Source organism: Corapipo altera, unplaced genomic scaffold, assembly GCF_003945725.1.
Source record: "Corapipo altera isolate COAL_440 unplaced genomic scaffold, ASM394572v1 0, whole genome shotgun sequence".
Taxonomy (NCBI): Eukaryota; Metazoa; Chordata; class Aves; order Passeriformes; family Pipridae; genus Corapipo; species Corapipo altera.
This window is the reverse complement of record NW_020884872.1, coordinates 49,457,927-49,478,770: the sequence shown is the minus strand read 5'-3', so window position 1 is coordinate 49,478,770 and position 20,844 is coordinate 49,457,927. Positions and strand designations below refer to the sequence as shown.

Below are 20,844 nucleotides of genomic sequence, written 5' to 3'. Positions count from 1 at the left end.
TGACTATAGGGGATGTGAAGTTTTATGGCAATACTGAAGTCATAGTTTTAGATATCCACTGATGGGTATCATCTAAATATTGATGTGTTTTCCATATTACTGTTCTGAAAAATTTTGATGCAGGCCTTACATGCCACAACATTCATAGCCTTATGCTGAGGTGTATGACCTGACTACTTACCACATCATACTTCAAAATTCCTTTCAGATACTACCTCCCACAATCAGGACACCCTTGGATTGTCACCAAGATTTAATGGAGGTTTAGGATACTGATTACTAAGGTAAAATATTAATTTCTGAAGATTTTATTTTTTATTATAGTAGATTTTTCTTGCTGATAGTTTTATTTTTCAAGAGAATTAAAGAGGACTGGGTGGGGGCTGTGCCCTTTCACTGGTAAGGGTGATCTTTGGGACCTCCTTCACAGATAAATGAGAGTACATTAAAAAAACTGGCAAGACCAAACAGATGTCGGGGTTTTATTTAATGTTTTTAAGCTAGCAATTGCAAGTCAGTAAATCACGTGACTACTGCTGTTACATAACACAGTTCTCTTACCACTGCTGACTGAGAAGAAAAATGACCAGCAGAAAATATAAGGCTAATCTTGAGTCCTTCTCTTTCCTTTGGTCTTCTAATGTGTTCAGCAACTTGGCTTAGAAATTTAAACAGAGGTGCACAGCATGTACATGGAGAACTTTCAGGCCTTCTTGAGCAGAGTACAAGAACCCAGTGGTCAGAGCAGCAGGCTGCAGAAGACTGCAGTAAAAAGTGAACCACTCTATGGACCAGACCCAGGCACAGGTTGCCAGTTGGACCATCCTGCTCCACCAACACCAGAGTACCAAATCTGCCCTTCTCAGGAGGGGTCAGAGCGAGCCAGTGTTTGAAGAACGTAAGCTACATGTATATGCATGTTGCTGGGAAAGTTCTAGTGTGTTTAGGAAACTGTCAACAAGCTGCAGTTAATCTCCCCAGCGAAAGAGCCAAGACCACAGTAGATAAAAAGTTAGCTGGGCTGTGAAGACTATGGCCTATCTGTAGAAGGCTGTAGGATCTTCAACAAAATATGCAAAAAATGCTTCTTCATAGTGAGTGGTTGGTGAAGACCTTGGACCATAGGACAGGATAAAGGGAAAGGAAGTGAAGAGGCCAGGAGAGATATTAAGTAGAACATTTACTTGCAAGGTATCTCCTCTCTACGGTGTTTCTGTTCCAAGCACACGGAAACTTGAAACTACATGCTAAAGGTGCTGGGACTACAAAAAAAGACAAATTTACATGGATGCAGCAGGCCACCAAGTAAAGAGAAGGAAACCTAACTATTAGGAGCAAAACAGCAGTAGTATCAAACACATTTTGGGATGTACAGATACTGCAAACATCTAGTTATATATTTGACCAGTTACAGCATATTTAGTCTGATACTGTTTTCCACTGCTTTAAGAAAGGTAAATGAAAATATGCACAAAATTACACTGTCAGCATACAAAGGTATGATGCTTTTCAAATGGCATATTCCACCATCGAGTGTATACACTTCTAAATTAATGAACTAAAAGCTTCGTGACTTTTACTTGTGATGTCCCTAACATAAGAGAATTTGTGACTATATATGGGTGTGTAGAGAAGAGATTGAGATGGACATTTTGAGCAAAAACAAACAGAGCAAAGATAAGCATGATTGTTCCAATAAACATTGGACAATTTTGCAATGCATATGCAAGTCTGAACTCTTTTCAACTAGCTATATAAAACCATCCCCCTCAAAAGCTTTGATATTTAGTTCTGAATTGCTTACTCCTTTTTATATCTCTGTTACTTTTTAATAATTGAGACCCCCCAGAAGAAAAAAGGCCAGACATCTTTTTGTAATGAATCAAAACTACAAATATTTTATTGGTAATTTAGTATGTTTACACTGCCTGAACCACAGAAGTTCCTATTTTAAGTGAACACAGAAAATGAAATATAGAATTATTTTACACAACTATACAGAACAGTATTAAAAGATCCTTTAAACATTATTTCAGTTCATACGACATTTTCTTGCTAAGCCACTAACGATTAAGAGCTGTTTGGGACACTGAAATGTCACAGCTCACAGCAGATGCTCCGTAACTGTCAAATTTTGCATTTGATTCTCTGAGTTGTAGTACCAGTGTTTCCATTCAGTTTAGGCAGAATTCAGAGCAGCTGGGGAACTAAAATCAAACAACTCTCTGAAGGTCAAAACCCAGAGCTGTGATGTAGTTTCTTGCAAGTTTTTTTTCATCTTGAGCTATTCTGTATCAACTCATCAGACCACTGGGACAGATGACTCTTACTCTGTCATACCACTCTCTGCAAGCACATCGAACTCCTGTAAAGAAGGCTGTGCCTCTCTGCAGTTGTTATGCTACCCCTGTTTGGGGCTTAGAGAGCCTTAGACTGGGTGTTTTACCCCACAAGCTTATTTTACCCTCTTTTCCCACCTTTCCTAATCAACTCCTTAAAAACTAAAAACTTAGCTTTTTTTAGTTCAAGGTAGCAAATGTCAGCTAGGTTTTTCCAAGAGCTATGTTCTGCGTCCCTAGTTCTGCTCCAGCTGAATTGAATGGTTAAACATTCACTGATTTCAGTGAACGGAGGCATAGACCTATACTGAGGATTTCAGAAAACACCTGTATTGAGTATTAAGATATTTAATCTTAGCTAGAACTGTATAGGAGCAGAAGTTTTGAAATTTTTCATTACGGGAAATGAGAACGTAACTAAAAATACTGCTTTGAATAATACTGGAAAAAGGACAAAAAGTGCACTAATATTTGTATATTTAATTTGTATATTAAAGGGGGCAGTATATATTGGCTTTATTTGCAAAACCTAAATATCTGACTTAGCAGGACTTGTCTTAACTAAGAATTAGTCCAGGAAAAAATGAAAAGTATGTTACACAATTGCCAATAGAACAGCTATATTTTAAATAAAAATAACAATAATATAAATGTACAATATTGTAACGATATAATTTGATGAAAATAACACTGATCAGTATCAAACTTAGGATTTAACTGATTATCCATCCTTAACAGATGAAATGCATTTCACAGAAATAGATGCAGGTAGGGTGAAGTGAAGTAATATTCACAGCTTACTGTGAGAAAGTTACCGTGAAAGTTAAGTTAAAAAAGTAAAGAACAAAACTTAGAATAGAATTATATTTATAAAAGTTCAGCATTATAGCAGTTGAGTGCATTTGCTGCAGAAAGGTGGTAACAGCAACCTAATGGTAAACAACATACATGCTTGCACACAATACTCACACACACATCCCCACACCCACACACCCATGTGCCCATGGTCAAATGCATGTGCATAGGTTCTCCTCAGCTTGATTATACAAGCATACACTTATTAGCTTTTGATGGGGGTAACACCACAACTGGGGTTCACCTCCCCCGTTATTAGCTCTCTGCAAGGTAGCTGTGGCTACCTAAAGTCAGAAAATCATCTAAGTTAATATCATCAGTTGAACATTTTAATGAAAGCTGTTTTCATGCAGAGCATATTTAAAGCACTTTATTAAAAAATCTGAAGTTAATCAAAATTGGAAAACAAGGTAAAAATCCTTACATGAGAAATTTGGAAATTTAAAATAAAAAAGTTCCTGAGTTTTGATAAATATTTGTATTATAATAAAATACCAACCCTATTGAAAACATGTATTTTATAAAAGCATGTTGTATGACAATTTTTCCTGAAAAACTCATGCTTTAGTGCATGAAATACGTTAATAAGTCTTTGGGGACATCTGTAACAAATTAATAGGAAACGAAAAGCCAAAGAATGACCCATCATATATGTACAAAATGTGCATTGCTCCTGGCAACACACACCATGTTTACGACAGGCATCTTCATCTTTCTGTTTTCTTACAGGGTCCTGCCCATATCTTAATACTTTACAATTAATTATGTTTCTCTAAACTATTTACAGATGCAGAAACTAATCACACGTCTTCTTAAGCCCATAAATATGAAACTAGAGAAGTAGAACATATTTTAAAACAGTATGAAGATGAGCATGCTACATAGTACTGTTCTCTAGAAGTACAGTTCATGAATTATTTTCTTTATTAAGATTTAAATCTAAATGAAAATAGTTCCAATTCTCTCTGTTTTCCTTGATTAAATTTTTTTCTAAAGCATTTTTCCCCAAGATAGTATTTGGATTGCAAAAACAGTTGTAAATTGTTGTAAAAGTATCTCCAGTAAAGAACCATCAGGCTCTCAAATGCCCACTTTTTACATGGAATACCATCAATTTGTTTTCAGCTAAAAATAGCTGAAATATCAGCCATTGCTTGTATGTTTCTAGTAGTTACAATTTTTTGTTTTTCGTGTGTTTTTCTCTCTTTTGCTATGAGTAAGCACAAATACTCATACCCACAGTGCTGCCAAATGCCCTAAACATGCACAATGGTTACAGAATGGTATTTATAGAATCCTTGGGAGGTTCCTTCTAACAATAATAAGTAAAAACAATCATCAACGTAAAATGCACTTTTGACTTCACTGCATCCTTTAATATTTTCAGTAGCTATCCCTATAGAATCCCTGATAAAAATTCTACTTTTTTTTTTACATTTAAGCATCTATTAAAAAATATTTAATGCTTTTTAAAAAACAACTCACAATAGTGATGGTGGTTAATCTGCTTTATAAAAGATAATACACTGAGTTATATATAATAATGGCTTTGATCCAATTAACTTTATATTATAATACTTAGTAATTACTGTGACTTCAGTTCCTACAACTGTTACAGAGAATACAAATGAACGTTTAATGTACAGGAAGTGGGGATCATTTGGAAGTGCTGATTCAGAAGTATTCAAGTGCTAACAATGACTCGTTCTTTCTATGCTTTTCTTTGCGTTCCATAAATGACAATTTTATAAATGTCCGTGATTTTCAATGTGACACAGTTTTAGGGCAGTTTTTTTTCATGCTCTTTTTTTGTGCAAATACAAAACTATATATTTCTGAACATTACCATCTTGTTAAAAGTAATTACCGCTTTTACTTAAAAAGGCACCAACTTTAATGTAAGAGAATATATCTTTTATGCTTGTTTTATGAAGAGCTGTACTTGTTACTGGAGCGGAAATTATCATATCCGTGATCATTAGCTTTGAACTTTAAACAGGACTGCCTTTCCTCCAGGGACAACAGATCTTTAGATTGGCACCAGCAACACAAGCAAGACTGTTAAAACAAAAGGAATAAACATATTACATCACCTTGTTTTGCACGTGTGGCAAACTGCACTGAAAAGCTGCCCTTCTTCAGGTGTACAATAGGAAATGGCAAATGTACAAGCTGCTGTTTTGGGATTACAGTGTAAGCAAAGAAATGGGGTTAAACTCTGAGTTGCTCAAATGGCCACTACTAACTACTGGGATGCCCCATTAGCAATTTGAGTGCTGGAGAGCAGGAGGAGTTATACTGAGTTACACCTGATAGCAGCCACACACGTACCCTTTCAAATCTGGTCTGCAATTCTAAATGCACCTGAAAATAAAATTAAGACTCCTTGTTGTCCTTTCTTTGACAATCTTTCTTGGGAAAAAAATGTATGAGCATCTATACTTTCTGAGCAAGATGTTGTATTTAGCTCATTTTTTGAGGTGCAAAAATGAGAAGTAGAAGAATGGTGAAAATCTACATACAATTCATACATTTACTATGTGTACTTGTAGAACTTTTAATGACCTTTGATGCTACTATCTGGCCTTTGGGTGCTGGAATTATTCCTCACACCCACTTACTTCCACACTCAGGATGCTAGAGACCTCTTACATGCTCTCAGCTCCAGTGACTCTTTCAGGGAGCCAGCAGCATAGAGAGGGAAGACAAGACCAACACTAAAACATCTGCAACATGTGCTGTCACAATTATGTGGGAAATACATTAACATTATTAGATGTAGGGCTGGCTAGCTTCTGACTGAAAGATATAGCCAGTAAGGAATTCACACAGCCAGGCAATAAACCTAGCAGTGGTCAGTGGTTAAATGCTTGTCAAGAAAAGAAAAATCTGAGAATTTGTCAATGTAAGAACTCTGATACAATGTCTGAAGATGGTAAGAGGCCACAAAAAAGTCCAAATCTGATCATTTTCCAAGCAGACATGAAGGCTGTAGGTCCATATGCAATCTAGAGCCTCAAATCCTGTGTGGAGAATTAGTACCTGGGTATATTTAGTCAGACCAGGGCAAAACTGTGAACAGGTCTGTCTCATAAAATGTTGGCATTGCAAAGGGACGAGTAGATACTCGCACCCTCTGCCTTACAAAACTGTTTTAAGTGCTCAGGCAGGAGGGGGGAACCCAGGGTCAGTGCCCTCCCAAATGGGTTGCAGAGGATATGGCCACGTGAATCTCTGCAGCACGGGCTGAGTCTGCTTCATCAGTGCTCTGGAAGCGGCTGAGTGCCAACTTCAGTCAGGAAGTGATGTAGCACTGATTAGCATGGTGCTGAGAGGGTTTATTATACACTCTGCTCTTTTGCTTTCTCTTTTTGTTCCCATTAAACCTGAATTCCTTTCTATGTAGCTTCAGCAGGACAGGGAGAGAACACTCACCACAACCCAGTTAAAATTACAAGTCAAATTTAATGGCCATTTGAAACGGTTTGTTCATGTTAGGGAATGAATTGTACTGCTGACATCATCTTTTAACAAAAGGAGCAGCTCCCAACAGCCTCTTACCTTAAAGCAGTTTTGGAATCTTTTGCTCACCAAATAGAGGGCTATCGGATTGATGCAGGAATTCAGTGAAGCCATGTTAATGCCGATGTAGTCCATCACAAGAAAAAAGCTGTGTGGAAATTAAAGTGAGACACTTCTCTTAAAAAGCTCAGTAGACGTTTACAACTATGAAAATTGGTCTCAGCTTCACTCAATCAAGATTAACTATTAAACGAAATAGTAAGGACTCTTAAATCAGCAGGATTAGCTCATGGTGAACACAGTTGTGGTCAACATTAAAGTCTGAATCAGTAGACTGTTCTCATGAAAGTAAATTCAGAAGATCCAACCACCTTAATTTGTGGAAGAAAATGTTCATGAAGTTTTTCTGCACAAACTGAATCCCAGCTGTTCTGTTGAAAGGGAAAACAGGGACAGAAATCCCTCTTCTACTCTCAAGACAGTAGTACAGTCCCAAAAAGGATCAGAAGTAAGACAGGGAAAAGTGAGGGAATTTCTCACAACTTTCTTTCTCTGCTACTGGAGTGAAAGCAGAGGGTCCTGGATAAAGAAGCAGGGACAACTTCAGAACTAACACAGAACTAAGTTAGTTCATTAGGAAATCCAGATACGCATATGGAGAATGCCAGCATGTTTAAGCATTTTATTTTTGCAGTCTCACCTTAAAAGTTCACATCTGTTGGGATCCTTCTGATCATAAATAGTGAGTTTTAATATTCTGCTTAAGTGAAGTGGAAGCCAACACAAGGCAAAAACAAGTACCAGACAGAACACGGTTTTGGCCACCTCACGTCTCTGAGAAAGAAAATTGGACAGAATAGTGTTATAGTTTCTGATTCTCTCTGGATTGTTGTTGTTTTCTAATATCCAAATGTTTAATAAACAAGGTAAAAAAGCTTATCAAAACAGGAGTTAAGAGAACATCAAATACCTTATTTCCTTGGAATATGTACTTAATCTTTTCTATTGTTTTAGATGTCTTGCACTGAGTCACTGTATCTCTTACTTCAAAAAGTATGAGTAATAATATGAAAAACCAAGGTCATGAAAACAGTAATTTAAATTAAAATTAAGAACATATTTATCTTCCCAATCACTTTCAACTACCAGTTTGTTTTCAATTGCATTTTCTTGTGCTTTAATCTCAGGTCTTATTTTAAATGCCCCAAGAGATTTCAATTACAGCTTTAACAAGGTAAGAGGAAAGGAGCATATTTATGCATTATAGTACAACTGTAGTTTAATTCTAGTGATGTACGATGTTTGTGTCTGATGCACTAATAACTTGGAATGTATGCTGGAATGTGTTTTGTTCTGCTAACATTTACTGCTAACCTCACTAGGGTTTAGCAAGAACTTGCTTCAAAATTAACAGTTTCATAGCACCACCTTCTAGCCTATAGCATACCTTCAGTTTGCATTACAAAATACCCAGCTCTAATTATTGTAAAGAAGAAATAAAAACTATAAAACCTGAATCATTAAAACCAAACAAGAAAGAACAAATTCTGTAACTATCAATTAAAATCTTAGGTTTCTGAGGGCTCTGATGCATACACATGTATATGAGTTCAGCAGCACCACTGCTAGGAAACTTCTCTTTTCTAGTAATCATACAGGAAGAGAAAAATGATGTGTCAGTAAAGGCGTTATTGTTATCCTGTCTACAGTCAGCAGAGTTGTCAGGGATAAATGTTTACCTGTTTTAAGTGGTCATTTAAAGCAATCTGCATCCCACTTTTCTTTCGTAACATCTCACAAGTCATGAGAGTATAGAAAAACGCTGTGATAGCCAGTGGTAAACAGAAGTAAAAGCTGAACAGCCACCAGTCTTTAGCTTGCTTGTAAAACTAAAATGAAAAAGAACCAAAGCAAAAACATTGTTAGGAGTTGAATGCTGAGCATTTTGCTAAGTGTGCTATAACTAGTTCATCAGTCTGTCCTGAAAAGCATCTCTGTAAGGTGTACTTTACAGATGAGAAAACAGGACAAGACAGTAATATGTTCAAAGTCCACAAAAAAGGTCAAACGTTTCTGAATGCTCTTTTTAAACCAACATATTTAAGAAATGCCACTATTTCATATGAATGCTCTCTTTTTTAACCAATATACTTCAGAAATGTCAGTATTTCATTTAAGCGTTATATTCACCTACATGTCACATACACCTGTGACCATTACAATCCACATAACACTGAGAAGATCCAAGGAACTGCTTCAGAGATTTTATAAATGTCAGTGTATTACCATCATAAAGGATGTTTTCTGTGTGGGGTGGAGCAAGCAGATTCTAAGATCCTTTCCTCTATACTCCATCGTAATCATGTCAAATGCAATAGCTTCTGGAACAGCCAGTATCACTGATATAATCCAGATCAGTACAATTTCAACAGCAGTCCACTTCGGCACTCCAATTCCTTTAATTCGACTCCAAGAAGCAACTGCTCGGTACCTGAAGCAACAGCACACATTTACAAATTAAAAATATGAGAAAACCCACCTGATTTAATGGCTTAAACTCATCTTCTATTGTATCAGCTGAGTGGAAAGGTGAATTTGAGCCAGTGCCCGTATAGAAAGGAAATTACAGAGTTTGATGAAAAATGGGTCTCACCTATCTATACTGAGGGCACACAAACTCAACACTGTGATGCCCACAGATGCCTTTTGAATGAAAGGTACTAATTTGCACATTTCCACACCAAAGGGCCAGTCCTCTGCAAGCAGCTGTGAAAAGAAAACAACAATTAAAGGTTAAATATTGAAAAAAAAAAAAATCCCCAAACTGAAACATGGAGTTTTGTCTAGACTGTTTTTCTTTTCCACCATGTCTTGCCCTATGAAGACACACTGAGTTGGGTTTGTTCAGACTGGAGAAGAGAAGGCTGTGGGGAGACCTTGTAGCAACTTTTCTGTACCTAAAGGGGGATTGAAAGAAGGCTGTGGAGGGACTTTGGATAAGGGCATGTAGTGATAGGATAAGGGGGAATGGCTTTAAACTACGAGGGTAGGTTTAGGTTAGATATTAGGAAGAAATTCTTTACTGTGAGGGTGGTAAGGCACTGGAACAGGTTGTTCAGATATTGTGGATACCCCATTCCTGTAAGTGTTCAAAACCGGGTTAGACAGGCCATTGAGCAACCTGCTCTAGTGGAAGATGTTCCTGCCCATGGCAGAGCATTGGAAATATATGACCTTTAAAGTCCCTTCCAACTCAAACCATTCTATGATTCTATGTAAAACTTAGTCAAGAAGAACCTTTTCACAAGGGACTCTCTGTGTGATGCACCTGGGCAGGTGAAGATCTTCCTCATGTGTATTGGCTTTATCTCCCCTGAGTGTTCATTGCTTTTCATACATGTTCCAAGTAACTCATCATTTACTAGAAATACAGAAAATTACTTCAGGCTGATCAGAACAGGGACAAAGCCAAAAAATGCACATCTGGGATGGGATTTATTTGAAGCTTGGTGTCTAGGCTCCATTAGCTGAGAAATCAGGCAACAATGGAGAGAAAATGTATCCCCCTTAGTTTTTAGCTGATCATCTGATAGCAAACAAAGAGGCCCACTGGACACACAGGGAGCCTAAACAGCTAGTTTGATCTAAATGTTTCACAGCAGGTAAAGACAGACCTGATGAATCTCTCACTAAAGATCTTTATTGACCAGTTTTCCAATGATTCTGTATTACAATACCAAAAGGACTATCTGCACATTCAACATACCTATACGTTCAACGGAATAAAAAAAGCAGCACAATGAATTTCAGGTTGGTTCAATTACACTTTGAGTCATACACTTTAATGGAAATCTTGTCACATACCCAACTGTACATTTTATGTGATTTAGGAGATAAGACTTACTGGACACAGGAAGCACCTTCCTCACAGCTGAAGCTGTGGACTGTTTGACTGTAGCTTCAGTTTAGAAATATTTAATCTTTGAACTCTGCTGTGAGCTGCTCTAATGCCTCAAATACACCACAGCAGCAGTCAAATCTTCCAGGTCGCATAAAAACAAGACTCTCCAGAACAAGGGTTATGCCAAGAAATAGAGATGCAATTGTTATGCCAAGAAATAGAGATGCAATTTTTATACATAAGAGTAAGGTTTCTGAGTTTCTGTAAATAGTTAATCTAAGCCCATTAATGTTTTCATAACTTTCTTCAAATGAGGCCTTTTGGATCTGCTGCAGATAGAGGGCTACAAAATGCAAAAGGAGAAGGAAGAAGAATCATGACTACACAAAAGAGACTGAAAAATCTTTCCCTTGGCTCAAGTCTCTTCAAACATCTCATTTAACAGTGTTGTAAGAAAAGAAGAAATAGCTCATCATACTGTGTAGATTTTGTTGGGTACCAAAATGAGGGTACGAATGCTCTACTGACCATTCTGGACAGGCTGGATTGATGGGCCAAGGCCAACTGTATGAAGTTCCACAAGACCAAGTGGCAAGTCCTGCCCTTGGGTCACAACAGCCCCATGCAGCACTACAGCCCTGGGGAATAGTACCTGACCAGAAAGTGGCCGGAAGGATCTGACAGAAAAGGACATGGGGGTGCTGGTCAACAGCTGACTGAACACAAGCCAGCAGTATGCCCAGGTGGTCAAGAAGCCCAAAGGCATCCTGGCTTGTATCAGAAGGACTAGAGCACTAATCATCCCCCTGTACTCAGCCAGGTGAAGCTGCACCTTGAGTCCTATGTCAAGTTCTGGGCTCCTCACAACAAGAAGGACATTGAGGTGATGGAGTATGTCCAGAGAAAGGCAATGGAGCTGGTGAAGGGTCTAGAGAGTAAGTCATATGAGGAGTGGGCGAGGGAGCTGGGGTTGTTTAGCCTGGAGAAAAGGAGGCTGTGGTGAGGCCTTATTGTTCTCTACAACTATCTGAAAGGAGGCTGTAGTGAGTTGGGGATTGGTCTCTTCTCCAAGTAAGAAGCAACATGAGAAGAGGAAGTGGCCTCATGTTGCACCAGGGAAGGTTTAGATTGGGTATTCAGAAAATTCTTTGCTGAATGGGTTGTCAGGCTTTGGAACAGGTTGCCTAGAGAAACATTCAAAAAACACATACATGTGGCACTTGGGGACATAGTTTAGTGGAGAACGTAGTAGTGCAAGGTTGATGGTTGGACTTAATGGTCTTAGGGGTCTTTTCCAACCCTAACAATTCCATGATTCTGTAACCGACACAGAGTTGCCTGCTCACATCGGTTTGGTTCAGCAAAGTCCTTATGCACAAATAACATATGCATCTAAGGATAAACACTTACATGGTCCACAAGAGTTTTTTGAAAAGCCCTGACATAATTTAAGTATCATTTTATTTAAACACAAAGGGAGTTAAGTACATTTCATGACAATGGGCTTTTGGAAATCTGTTAAGTGCCCACCAGTATTTTCAGATACCAGAATGCCTCCAAATACCTGCTTTAGCCCTGTGCTGTGATGGAGTGTTTAAAAGAACAGCAGAGAAACTGCAACATGGCCCAGCTTTGATTTATTTCCTCAATGATCTACTTAAGTAAGACAAAGAACATGATGTCTCTGTAGAAATGAACCAGAAAGATAAATTCTAAGGATTTATGTTTCTTGAGAATTTTATGGAAAGTAATAAAGCAGCAGAAGCAGGGATGAGGTTGTAATAACTATAAAGTATCTTTTTCTTATGTGATGTGGGAAAATAACTCAGTCTGCAATAAAGTATTTTCAGTAAAGCCTCTCCCTGACACTTCCTGAATTGCTGTGAGGGGGTGACAGTACAAATCATTATTAAAACTGCAATGCGAATAATTACAGGTGTTCTAAATGTTCACTCTACAGAATCAAATTTAATTTGTATAAATCAGGCAGTGAACCTCCAGCCTATCACATCTAGTTGCTCTAGAAATCAAGGACTAGGTAGCAAGTATATTGTATACTTGTTTATGGTACCTCTTGTACATGTGTGTATATTAGACAAGAGATGACTCATTAAAAAAGCAGTTGAAAAGTAAAATATTTCTTTTCTTTGTAATTTAAATTCAGAACTTTGGTCAAATCTCTGTTGGTAGATTCTGTTGAAAACTTTTATCTACATCTAGCTGGTGTACATGCAAGACACTCCCCGTCTCTCCTCCCTAAAATCACAATATGTTTCTCACAATTCAGCCATATGCTGGAGATTTCCCTGAACTTATCTCTCAGGTGCAGACAGTCATACCTGTGCTCCAAGCTGACTGGATTGGAGCCAGCTCCAGTTTGGGACCCATGTAGCTGGATTATAAAGGGGTGGCACATGAGTGAACACATTCTACTGAGAGAAATGATGCCTGGGTTTAGCATAACATCGAAATATTACTCGCATTCAGCCAGCTTAAATCAGGGCAAAATGGACATGCAGCTGTCTGCAGTGCACTGGGAAAACATGTCCTTTATCTCTTGCAGCTGATGGATTGTGAAATTTGAGCATTTTAATGCATGTCACAAGTTTCTCTAGCATGGTATTGCGAATGGTTAATGATACGCTTTACACCAAAAGCTTGAAAACATTAAGAAAGTAAAAGGAAAAAAAAGTAGAATGTTTTAATTGCTGAACTGTGTTTCCTCAGTTTCTGTTTGTTCTCTGTATTGCCATCTCCTCCAAACACTGCCTTACAGTACAGTGAAGATCCAATGTAAAGTATTCAGGAGCATCACATTTGTGGACAAGAGCAATGATTATTCTTAGTGAAGTACAGATGTAGTGTATTGCAATTTTGTATGAGTGCAATAATTTTCTTATGATTCACAATAGGGTAGCTGTAAAAAGAGTGTCATTTTATAAATGATAAACAACTTAGAGCCATGAGATGAGGTACTGCCAAGTGGCAGCAAAGAGGAAAATAATGTTGTGTTTTCATCAGTAAAATGCCAAGAGAAGTCTACCACTGGCTACATTCGGAGTGACCTTTTCCAGTTTCAAAATTATGTGAAATCATACTTGAAAGAACCAATACATCTGATGCACTCCTAATCAACACTTTCTCAGATCAGACAGATCTGAGCCTAAACTGATACGCAAGCTGCACAGCTATGAAAGTAGCCCCAAGAGATGTTGTGACTCAGAGAGACACCTGCGAATCACAATTCCTGCTCTGCTTCCTCTTGGTTGTGTAAGAACTGAAAGATGTTCACAGTCTGCTGCTGGAACACACCAGCATGCAAGCACGATACGCTGCTCTCGAGGGCTCAGCTGCTGTGGTCACCAGCCAGAAGGCTGACACCATGGCTCCAACTGGTGACCCTCTGCAGTTGAGCAGGAAGAAGAGGCAAAGCGTGCGAATATTTACGTCAGTGTTCTAGTCCCGAGCAATGAATGCACATGGGAAATGCAGGGCAGGAATTCATATTTCCTCCTAGCTGTGTGCTCACAGCAAGTCCAGTTCACAGGAGAGAAGGATGTGATTTTCATCACTATGAACTGCACTTACAAGGGAAATCAAATATGCAATGGTGCACCTAATTCACAAGCAACAGGTTTTCAATATATCTATGAAATGACTAGCAAATTTTCATCTGATATTTTTTATTTTTTTGACATGAGGAGGTCATGCAGATAAAGTATTTTTCAGTATTTTATAGGACCGTTTTTCAAAACAGAAAATATGCCCAGGAAATTAAGCTTACGGTAACGGATAAGTCACACAACATTACAAAACTTATTAATATTCAGCTATAATTATGTTAGGGTGAGGATCTTCCTTCTAGACAAGAACATGCATTTCCCACTTTCTAGTTAACTTAACTATCCAATAAACTATATCGGTCCCATAAACTGTAATTCTTAATATGAGGCATGCAATTAGTTTCTTGTATTTTTATTAGTAACTTCTGCTAAGAAACTTCATTTAAAAATACTTCATTAAGATAAAGTAACACTATAAGACATCTTGAAAATTACAGAAACCTCATAATGTGTTGTCAAAACATTTCTGCAATTTCACAACCCCAGTGAACAGACTGCATCAAAAGTAACCACTTAGAAAGCCATGATGCTCTCAGATTGGGATATATAAACACAGGGTAGAAGCAAAAACAGAATCAGATGAAAACTTTTCAAATTTGTCACATGTATCTTTCAAGTGAATGTATACACAACAAATGTATACATAATGAAAAAACTACTCCCCTAAGTTTACAAATCTATATTAGTATCATCTAACTTATTTCAGTTTGGAGATCCATCATGAAAACTACGTATGTGTACTTTTAACAACATTCAGACATTTCCAGTAGTCCATATATCTGACTTCAGAGTAGATTGTTCCCACATAACTACAGAACCAAGTTACCTTGCCATTGCCTGCAGAGTCCAGACAGGTTCCTCCACTGGATAATTCAGATCCTTTTTAAGTGACTATAAACCGCACTTGTTCACCAAACAAACTTCTAGCTTGATACGGCCAGATATCAATAAACTTTGCATAAGAAATTCTGAGATGAACTTTGCAAGATCCCTAGTAAGTGGTTCAGAGGTTGAAAGAAAGGAAATGATGCATTTCTCCAAATTAAATGACTGTTATCTTTAACATCAAAAGAACCAGTGGCCAAGAGTTCTAATATGGAATATTAGCAATATTAGCAATGTTTTCTAAAGACAAGCACCTTGATTTTTTTTTTTTTTTTGAAAGTTAGGCAAGGGTTGGCTTTATCATGATGCAGGTAATTGCATTACTAGAGTTAGTAAGATCATCACAAACAAATTTCCATGGAAATCTTGCCTTTTTCAGAGCATTACTGGATTAACAAAGGAGCCAGTTTGTGTCTGCGTGGGATATAGAGTACCTAATCTGGTCTTTCTTGTATTTCCAGTACTTGATAATGCTACGTGTTAACCATAATTTTTATGTAATCCTTAGAATACATTACTGAAAAGAAATCAGTGCCTACAAAGCTGAGTCTGGCCTTTGATCATTAGCTTGGAAAAAGACCAGATTTTTTTACATCCTTGGAAATTTTTTTATCCACTTTTCTATTGTGCTCTGAGAAAAAGGAACCTATGACAATATTACCAGGTAGATATTTTTCCTCAGCCATCTGTACCATAGCAAGTTGACAGAGTTCAGAAAGCCACACAATAATGCGCAGAGGATAGGTTGTTTTTGTTGTTAAAAATCCATGGGACATGACAATAAATTGGATTTAACATGAGAGAACAAATATCACAAAATGAGAGAGTGAGGTGTTGTTTATGTATCAAAAGAGAAAGCATGTTTCTGTGCTATTTCACTATAGCTTTTTAAGTCTATGAGAAGCAAAGCTAACGTATGTTTGGAATTTTCAGTCCTGATGTTTTGGTGCCTTATACATGGCACTTAGCAGCTTTATTGACTTGGGAAACTGAGCATAAGCCTTCCAGAACTGCAGACCTGTGTTGTCAGGCGTACAAGCCACCATTGTCTTGTCTTCCAAAAATTAAGTGCAGAGAAGGACATAAAAAGCTCACTGACCAGCTACTCTTTCCTTCTGCTCCTTAATTGCTGTTTAAGGCCTCAAATTAACAAAGACATGCTAACTTAGTCTGTTTAGTGAAGCAGTTGACCAGGCACAGGACCACCTGCACATCCCGTTAGTAACAATCTTGCAAAGTATCTACGCTGCCACAACATTACATACTGCAGAACAATTGCCTCAGACTTTCATCTACTTGCCATTCTGCAGTTTGGAGGTTAAGCCGAAGCCAAACCACTTACCAATGCTGAAAAGCTCTGCCAGGTTCTGCATGCTGGAAATGAGCGCCCCTCAAGCCCTCATTTCATACCCAGTTGCCTGACTGTGTGACAGATTCCAGATACTTTCCATTTTCTACTGAAAGTATTGATTGATATTCAAATTTATGAAGTGCAATGGGCTAATTAGCATCTTATGCATTGGACTGCATTTGCCTCACAATCTAGATAACACCTGCTTTTCTTTATATATGCTTGATTTAAGAGACATCATTTTTCATTTGTGTGTTTTTCTCCAGCTACTTACATATTTACTCATGCAGTCACAGGGGATATCTTTTGCAGTTATCACTTTTAATACCTAATAAAAAGCTGCTTCTGGTGTGGATTCTGGATTGTGTCCTATGGGTCTGTCTGGAAAGCATTCACAGACACTTTCACACTTTCTAGGACAAGTGTTGTGGAGCGAACTGCTGGCATTTTATTAACACGAGAAATTCTCTCACTCCCTTTTTCATGCAGTTGCCTAACTGGGGACCTGGCAATTCTACCCCTGGGTCTGTTTCATCCCATCTTAAATGGTTTCAGATTGCAACTTTCAACTGTTAAGCATACTTGATTTACTAACCAAGCTTTTGCTGCATGATAACAGCTAGTTTTTTGATTGCATTATTGTATTTTCCCTCAAAATATTGCTCTGAGGATGGAATTAAATGGGATGTGGAATCAATAAAAAGTTAACAACTCAAACTACCCTCAAACTCTTGATTAAATAAACACAGTATCTAATAGGGAGGGGTTGTTTGTTTTTGTAAACTTACATTTATTCAAAAGTCCTGTCTTAAACCAGTAAATATTTAATGCATTATTATGAGGGATAATATAAATTGGTTATGGGTTCTTCATTAAGATGAGTAGCAGCATGGTAGATTTAGAACCTGAGAACTACTGTGCAGCCCCTAGCATTATGAACAGCACCATAAAAATCCTGGACTTGCAGCTGGTGTAATATTTATCGGTTTGCAATCTGACCTTCTATTCCTCCCGCTCCAACCTACTCATAATGATATACTTGATGACATTCAATCGAGATAAAAACTGAGGTATATTATTGCATGCTACCAGTAATTAAATTTTGAGATTGTATCACTGAGATTGCAAAGTCTTGTACTGAGCAGCTGTTATTGATACAATCTTTTTTATTTTTCTGAGAATAGGTGAAAAAAACCTTTTTGTTCAGGGTATGTTATTACAAAAACACATTTTTAAAGCATGTTAGGGGTTTTTTGTTTTTCACCCTCATTGAGAAGAGTCACTCCTCTATCAAGAACTAAGATAAACAGTATAAATAAAGATATAATAGGTAAACAGTAGAGTATAAAAAACATTTAACTTCAAATCTAAGAACTGTCATGTAATCCAAATTAACTGGTTCATGAATTTAACACACTGATGACATTCCCTGCTTTGTAATACTTCAATACTTTAAAAGGCTGAAGATAAAGAATTCTTCTATTTCAGCAGCTTCTGAGAGTAATCATTATGGATTCAAAACCTAACCCTTTGACATGGCTTTCTAAAGCTAAAAATAACAATTCCTAGTTTACAATCATGTATACAAAACTAAGAGAAGATGACAGATGAAGGCTATTTTGTCCACTTTATGAAGTAACTGATAGGTGCTTAGGGACCCAGACTGCAAACTTTCAAAGCAGAAGGAGTTATTTCCAGTATCTCTTGCAAGAGTACTGATTGCAGCTAGAGGCTGGATTCAACTTCCCAACTTATTCCTAAGGATAAATGGACTGCACAAGCTGGGTAGACAAGACAGGGGTTGTACTCCTTCCATGGCAAGTCTTATTACGTCAACGGACAGACTAATGAAGGTTCAAGAGGAGTAAGCTCCCTTTCGGCTGCCCATGGTGTAACACTGGCGAAGGGGGGGAAAGCGTTCATGGCTCAGAAAAGCATCGTACCTCCCAACCGCTAGATGCATAAGGCCGCTCAGCTGAACGATCTTGGTTTCTTTGAAAAACCCCCATGTCAAAACCGACTGTACAGACGTGAAGTATCATGACCAAGCCTGCGGCATCTGAGCAGGAGGGACCGAGCGGTACCCACAGGAAAGGAGCTTCTGTCTCCCCTCCAGTCTTTGCGGGAAAAGAAGGAAGTGACAAACGCGCTGCTCATTATCTATTGCATTTATTTTCTTTATCCCTGGGACAGCACCTGTTTCCAGGGGATTTTCAGAGCCTGGCCACCCCCATTCTGACCCATTCCCAGCCTGGAACGCTGAGATGGGACTGGGGCACAGAGAGGGTGCCATTTGCGATAACATCTGATCAAAATACCACCTTCGGGCAGTATTTGGCGTGAGGCGAAGTCCAAGGATGACTCCTAGACAGGAAGGAACGCGTCTCCCCGCGGCGTGACTACTGCACCCACGTACCCGCTCCCGAATCCATCCCCGACCCCTCCTTACCTTGTAGACATTGATGGGGATGTCGATGATGATGTGGAGCAGGTCGCCCAAGGCCAGGCTGGCGATAAGAATGTTGGGGCCGTTCCTCATGCACTTGTTCTTGTAGATGATCCGCAGCAGCGTGGAGTTGCCGATGATGCCCAGGACGAAGACCAGGCAGGACACCACGGTGTTGATGTACTTGAAAGTCTCCTTGATCTCCGTCTGCCCCGTGCACATGGGGGGTGAGGCAGGGCGCGGCCGCCCTCCAGCCGCCCGCCCGCCCTTTGGTAGCGCGGCCGGGCGGGACGAGTTGTGCTCGGCGCCAGGCACGACGGGGGCCCCGGCCGTCGGGGTCGCGGCGTCGGCCGCCGCCGGAGCGCTCTGCCTGCCCGGGCCCGGCCGGCGCAGGGAACCGTCGCCCTCGGCGGCGGCGTGGCAGCTGAGGAGCAGCAAGAGGAGCAGGGGGGCGGCGGGCATGGCTCCGCGGCACGGCCGATTCCCCGCCGGGCGCCCGCCGCCGTCAGCGCCGACCTGCGCGGAGAGAGGGGACAGGGCGTCAGCTGCGGGGACACCGCGCCCGCCGCTCGCCGCCACCGCCCGGGGCCGAGCCGGGGCGCTGCCTGTCCCCGGGCGGTGGCGGCAGTGCGGGGGTGCAGCCGGCAGGGCAGCGCCGGGGCGAGCAGCCCCCTCCGGCTGGACCGGCTCGGCGTCGCCCCGCTCTGTGCCCCGCTCCTCTCCCGCTCACCTCGCCCAGCAGAGCCGAGCCGATCCTCCCCGCCCGCCGGCCAAGAGAGGGAAACGCGCTCCGCCGCCTGTCGCCGCGCTCCGCGCCCCGGCTGTCTGTCTGTCCCCGCCCGGGCCGGCTGCCGTCGCTCGACAGCGATTCCCAGGGAGCTCCCCGCCGAGGAGGCGGGAGGGACAGGCGCTTGCGGCGGAGCCTGGGGGCCGTCAGCCGCGCACCAGACCCCGTGGCTAAAGCCGCGCCGGAGGGGCAGGGCCCCCCTTTTCTAAAACATTCAGCCGCATCTGGCCCATCACTCACAGCCAGACCCCACCCGCGCCCTCCTCCCCCCGCGGAGCCCAGCCCAGCCCCCCCGCCCGCCAGCCCGCCGAGCTTCCCATCACAGCGGTCAGGAGTGCCCCCCGGGCCAGAGGGCTCCCCACCTCGGTACCGACCGGACCACATGCCCTGAGACCTGCCCTCTTGTCTTATATTAATCTGACTATGGCAGCCTAAAGATGTAACTCTGCCGGCTTTGAAACAATTTTTCAGATCAGAAGGGTTGTTACAAGAGGTTTGGGCATGACTGAAGGAGAATTGGGAGAAAGAGGGCATTTCCCTGCTGTCCTCTCCGAGGCTAATTCCCAGTAGTGGGTACGGGGTTCTCCTCCCTGCCGACAGCCCTCTTACACGCCCCAAGGGGCACACACACTGGAGAACCTGCTTGTGCAACGCCTACGAGATTAGTGCCACGTTTTAAAGAGCTTCACAAACCGGGTACTTTGTATACCCTTCTTACATCAGAAACGGTATTTTGACTGCTCTGAAGTTGCAGTGATCCAGTTCGGTTTTCTGGTTGGTTGCCACTTTGCGCAGCCTTAGCAAGGCATCTGATCTCAACTAGCTCGTTCCAGTCGTTGCACCCTTCAGTGAAGCGTAAGGAAAGGCGCAGAGATTTGTACAGGATTCTCTGGAGACTAAGAACAGCCTCTGCAGGCTGGAGACAGTTGCATGTCTAACTAAAAAGAGCTGAATTTATAGCTGTTTTCTGGCACCTCTAATCTTATTTTTTTTTCTTTAATCATGCTGGATGCTAAATCCTGCATATATACATGCTTCATTACAGAAGTGACCCACTGACCTATATTATTGACATACCCATAGGGGAAAACACTGAAAACGAAATGCTTTTCTCAAAAATTGGTGGGCTGATCTC

General features: G+C 40.4%; 1 protein-coding gene across 2 annotated transcripts; it reads right to left on the bottom strand.

Annotated features, from left to right (window-relative positions):
• Positions 1–459: 459 nt before the first annotated feature.
• Positions 460–19,895, bottom strand: EDNRB (endothelin receptor type B). Of its 2 annotated transcripts, none has more exons than XM_027646201.1 (8): positions 19,653–19,895; positions 18,926–19,438; positions 9,370–9,482; positions 9,003–9,207; positions 8,456–8,605; positions 7,417–7,550; positions 6,756–6,864; positions 460–752 (listed from the first exon to the last, which is right to left on the bottom strand). In XM_027646201.1, exons 2-8 carry the CDS (start codon positions 19,382–19,384, stop codon positions 660–662), a joined length of 1,263 nt encoding a protein of 420 aa, XP_027502002.1. In that variant the 5' UTR covers positions 19,385–19,438; positions 19,653–19,895; the 3' UTR covers positions 460–659. The 2 variants fall into 2 exon arrangements, with proteins under 2 accessions (XP_027502002.1, XP_027501995.1); XM_027646194.1 differs by lacking the exon at positions 460–752 and adding an exon at positions 1,876–5,252 and having other exon boundaries at positions 19,653–19,893.
• Positions 19,896–20,844: the final 949 nt, after the last annotated feature.

Bases quoted from the DNA above. Each gene is read 5' to 3' on its own strand.
- EDNRB (XM_027646194.1), bottom strand. From the start codon at position 19,384: ATGCCCGCCGCCCCCCTGCTCCTCTTGCTGCTCCTCAGCTGCCACGCC. The intron at 9,208-9,369 runs GTGAGACCCATT...CTGTTGCTTCAG, and splicing joins TGTGCCCTCAGTATAGATAG to GTACCGAGCAGTTGCTTCTT. The intron at 5,253-6,755 runs GTAAGAGGCTGT...TTGTTTTAACAG, and splicing joins GATTCCAAAACTGCTTTAAG to TCTTGCTTGTGTTGCTGGTG.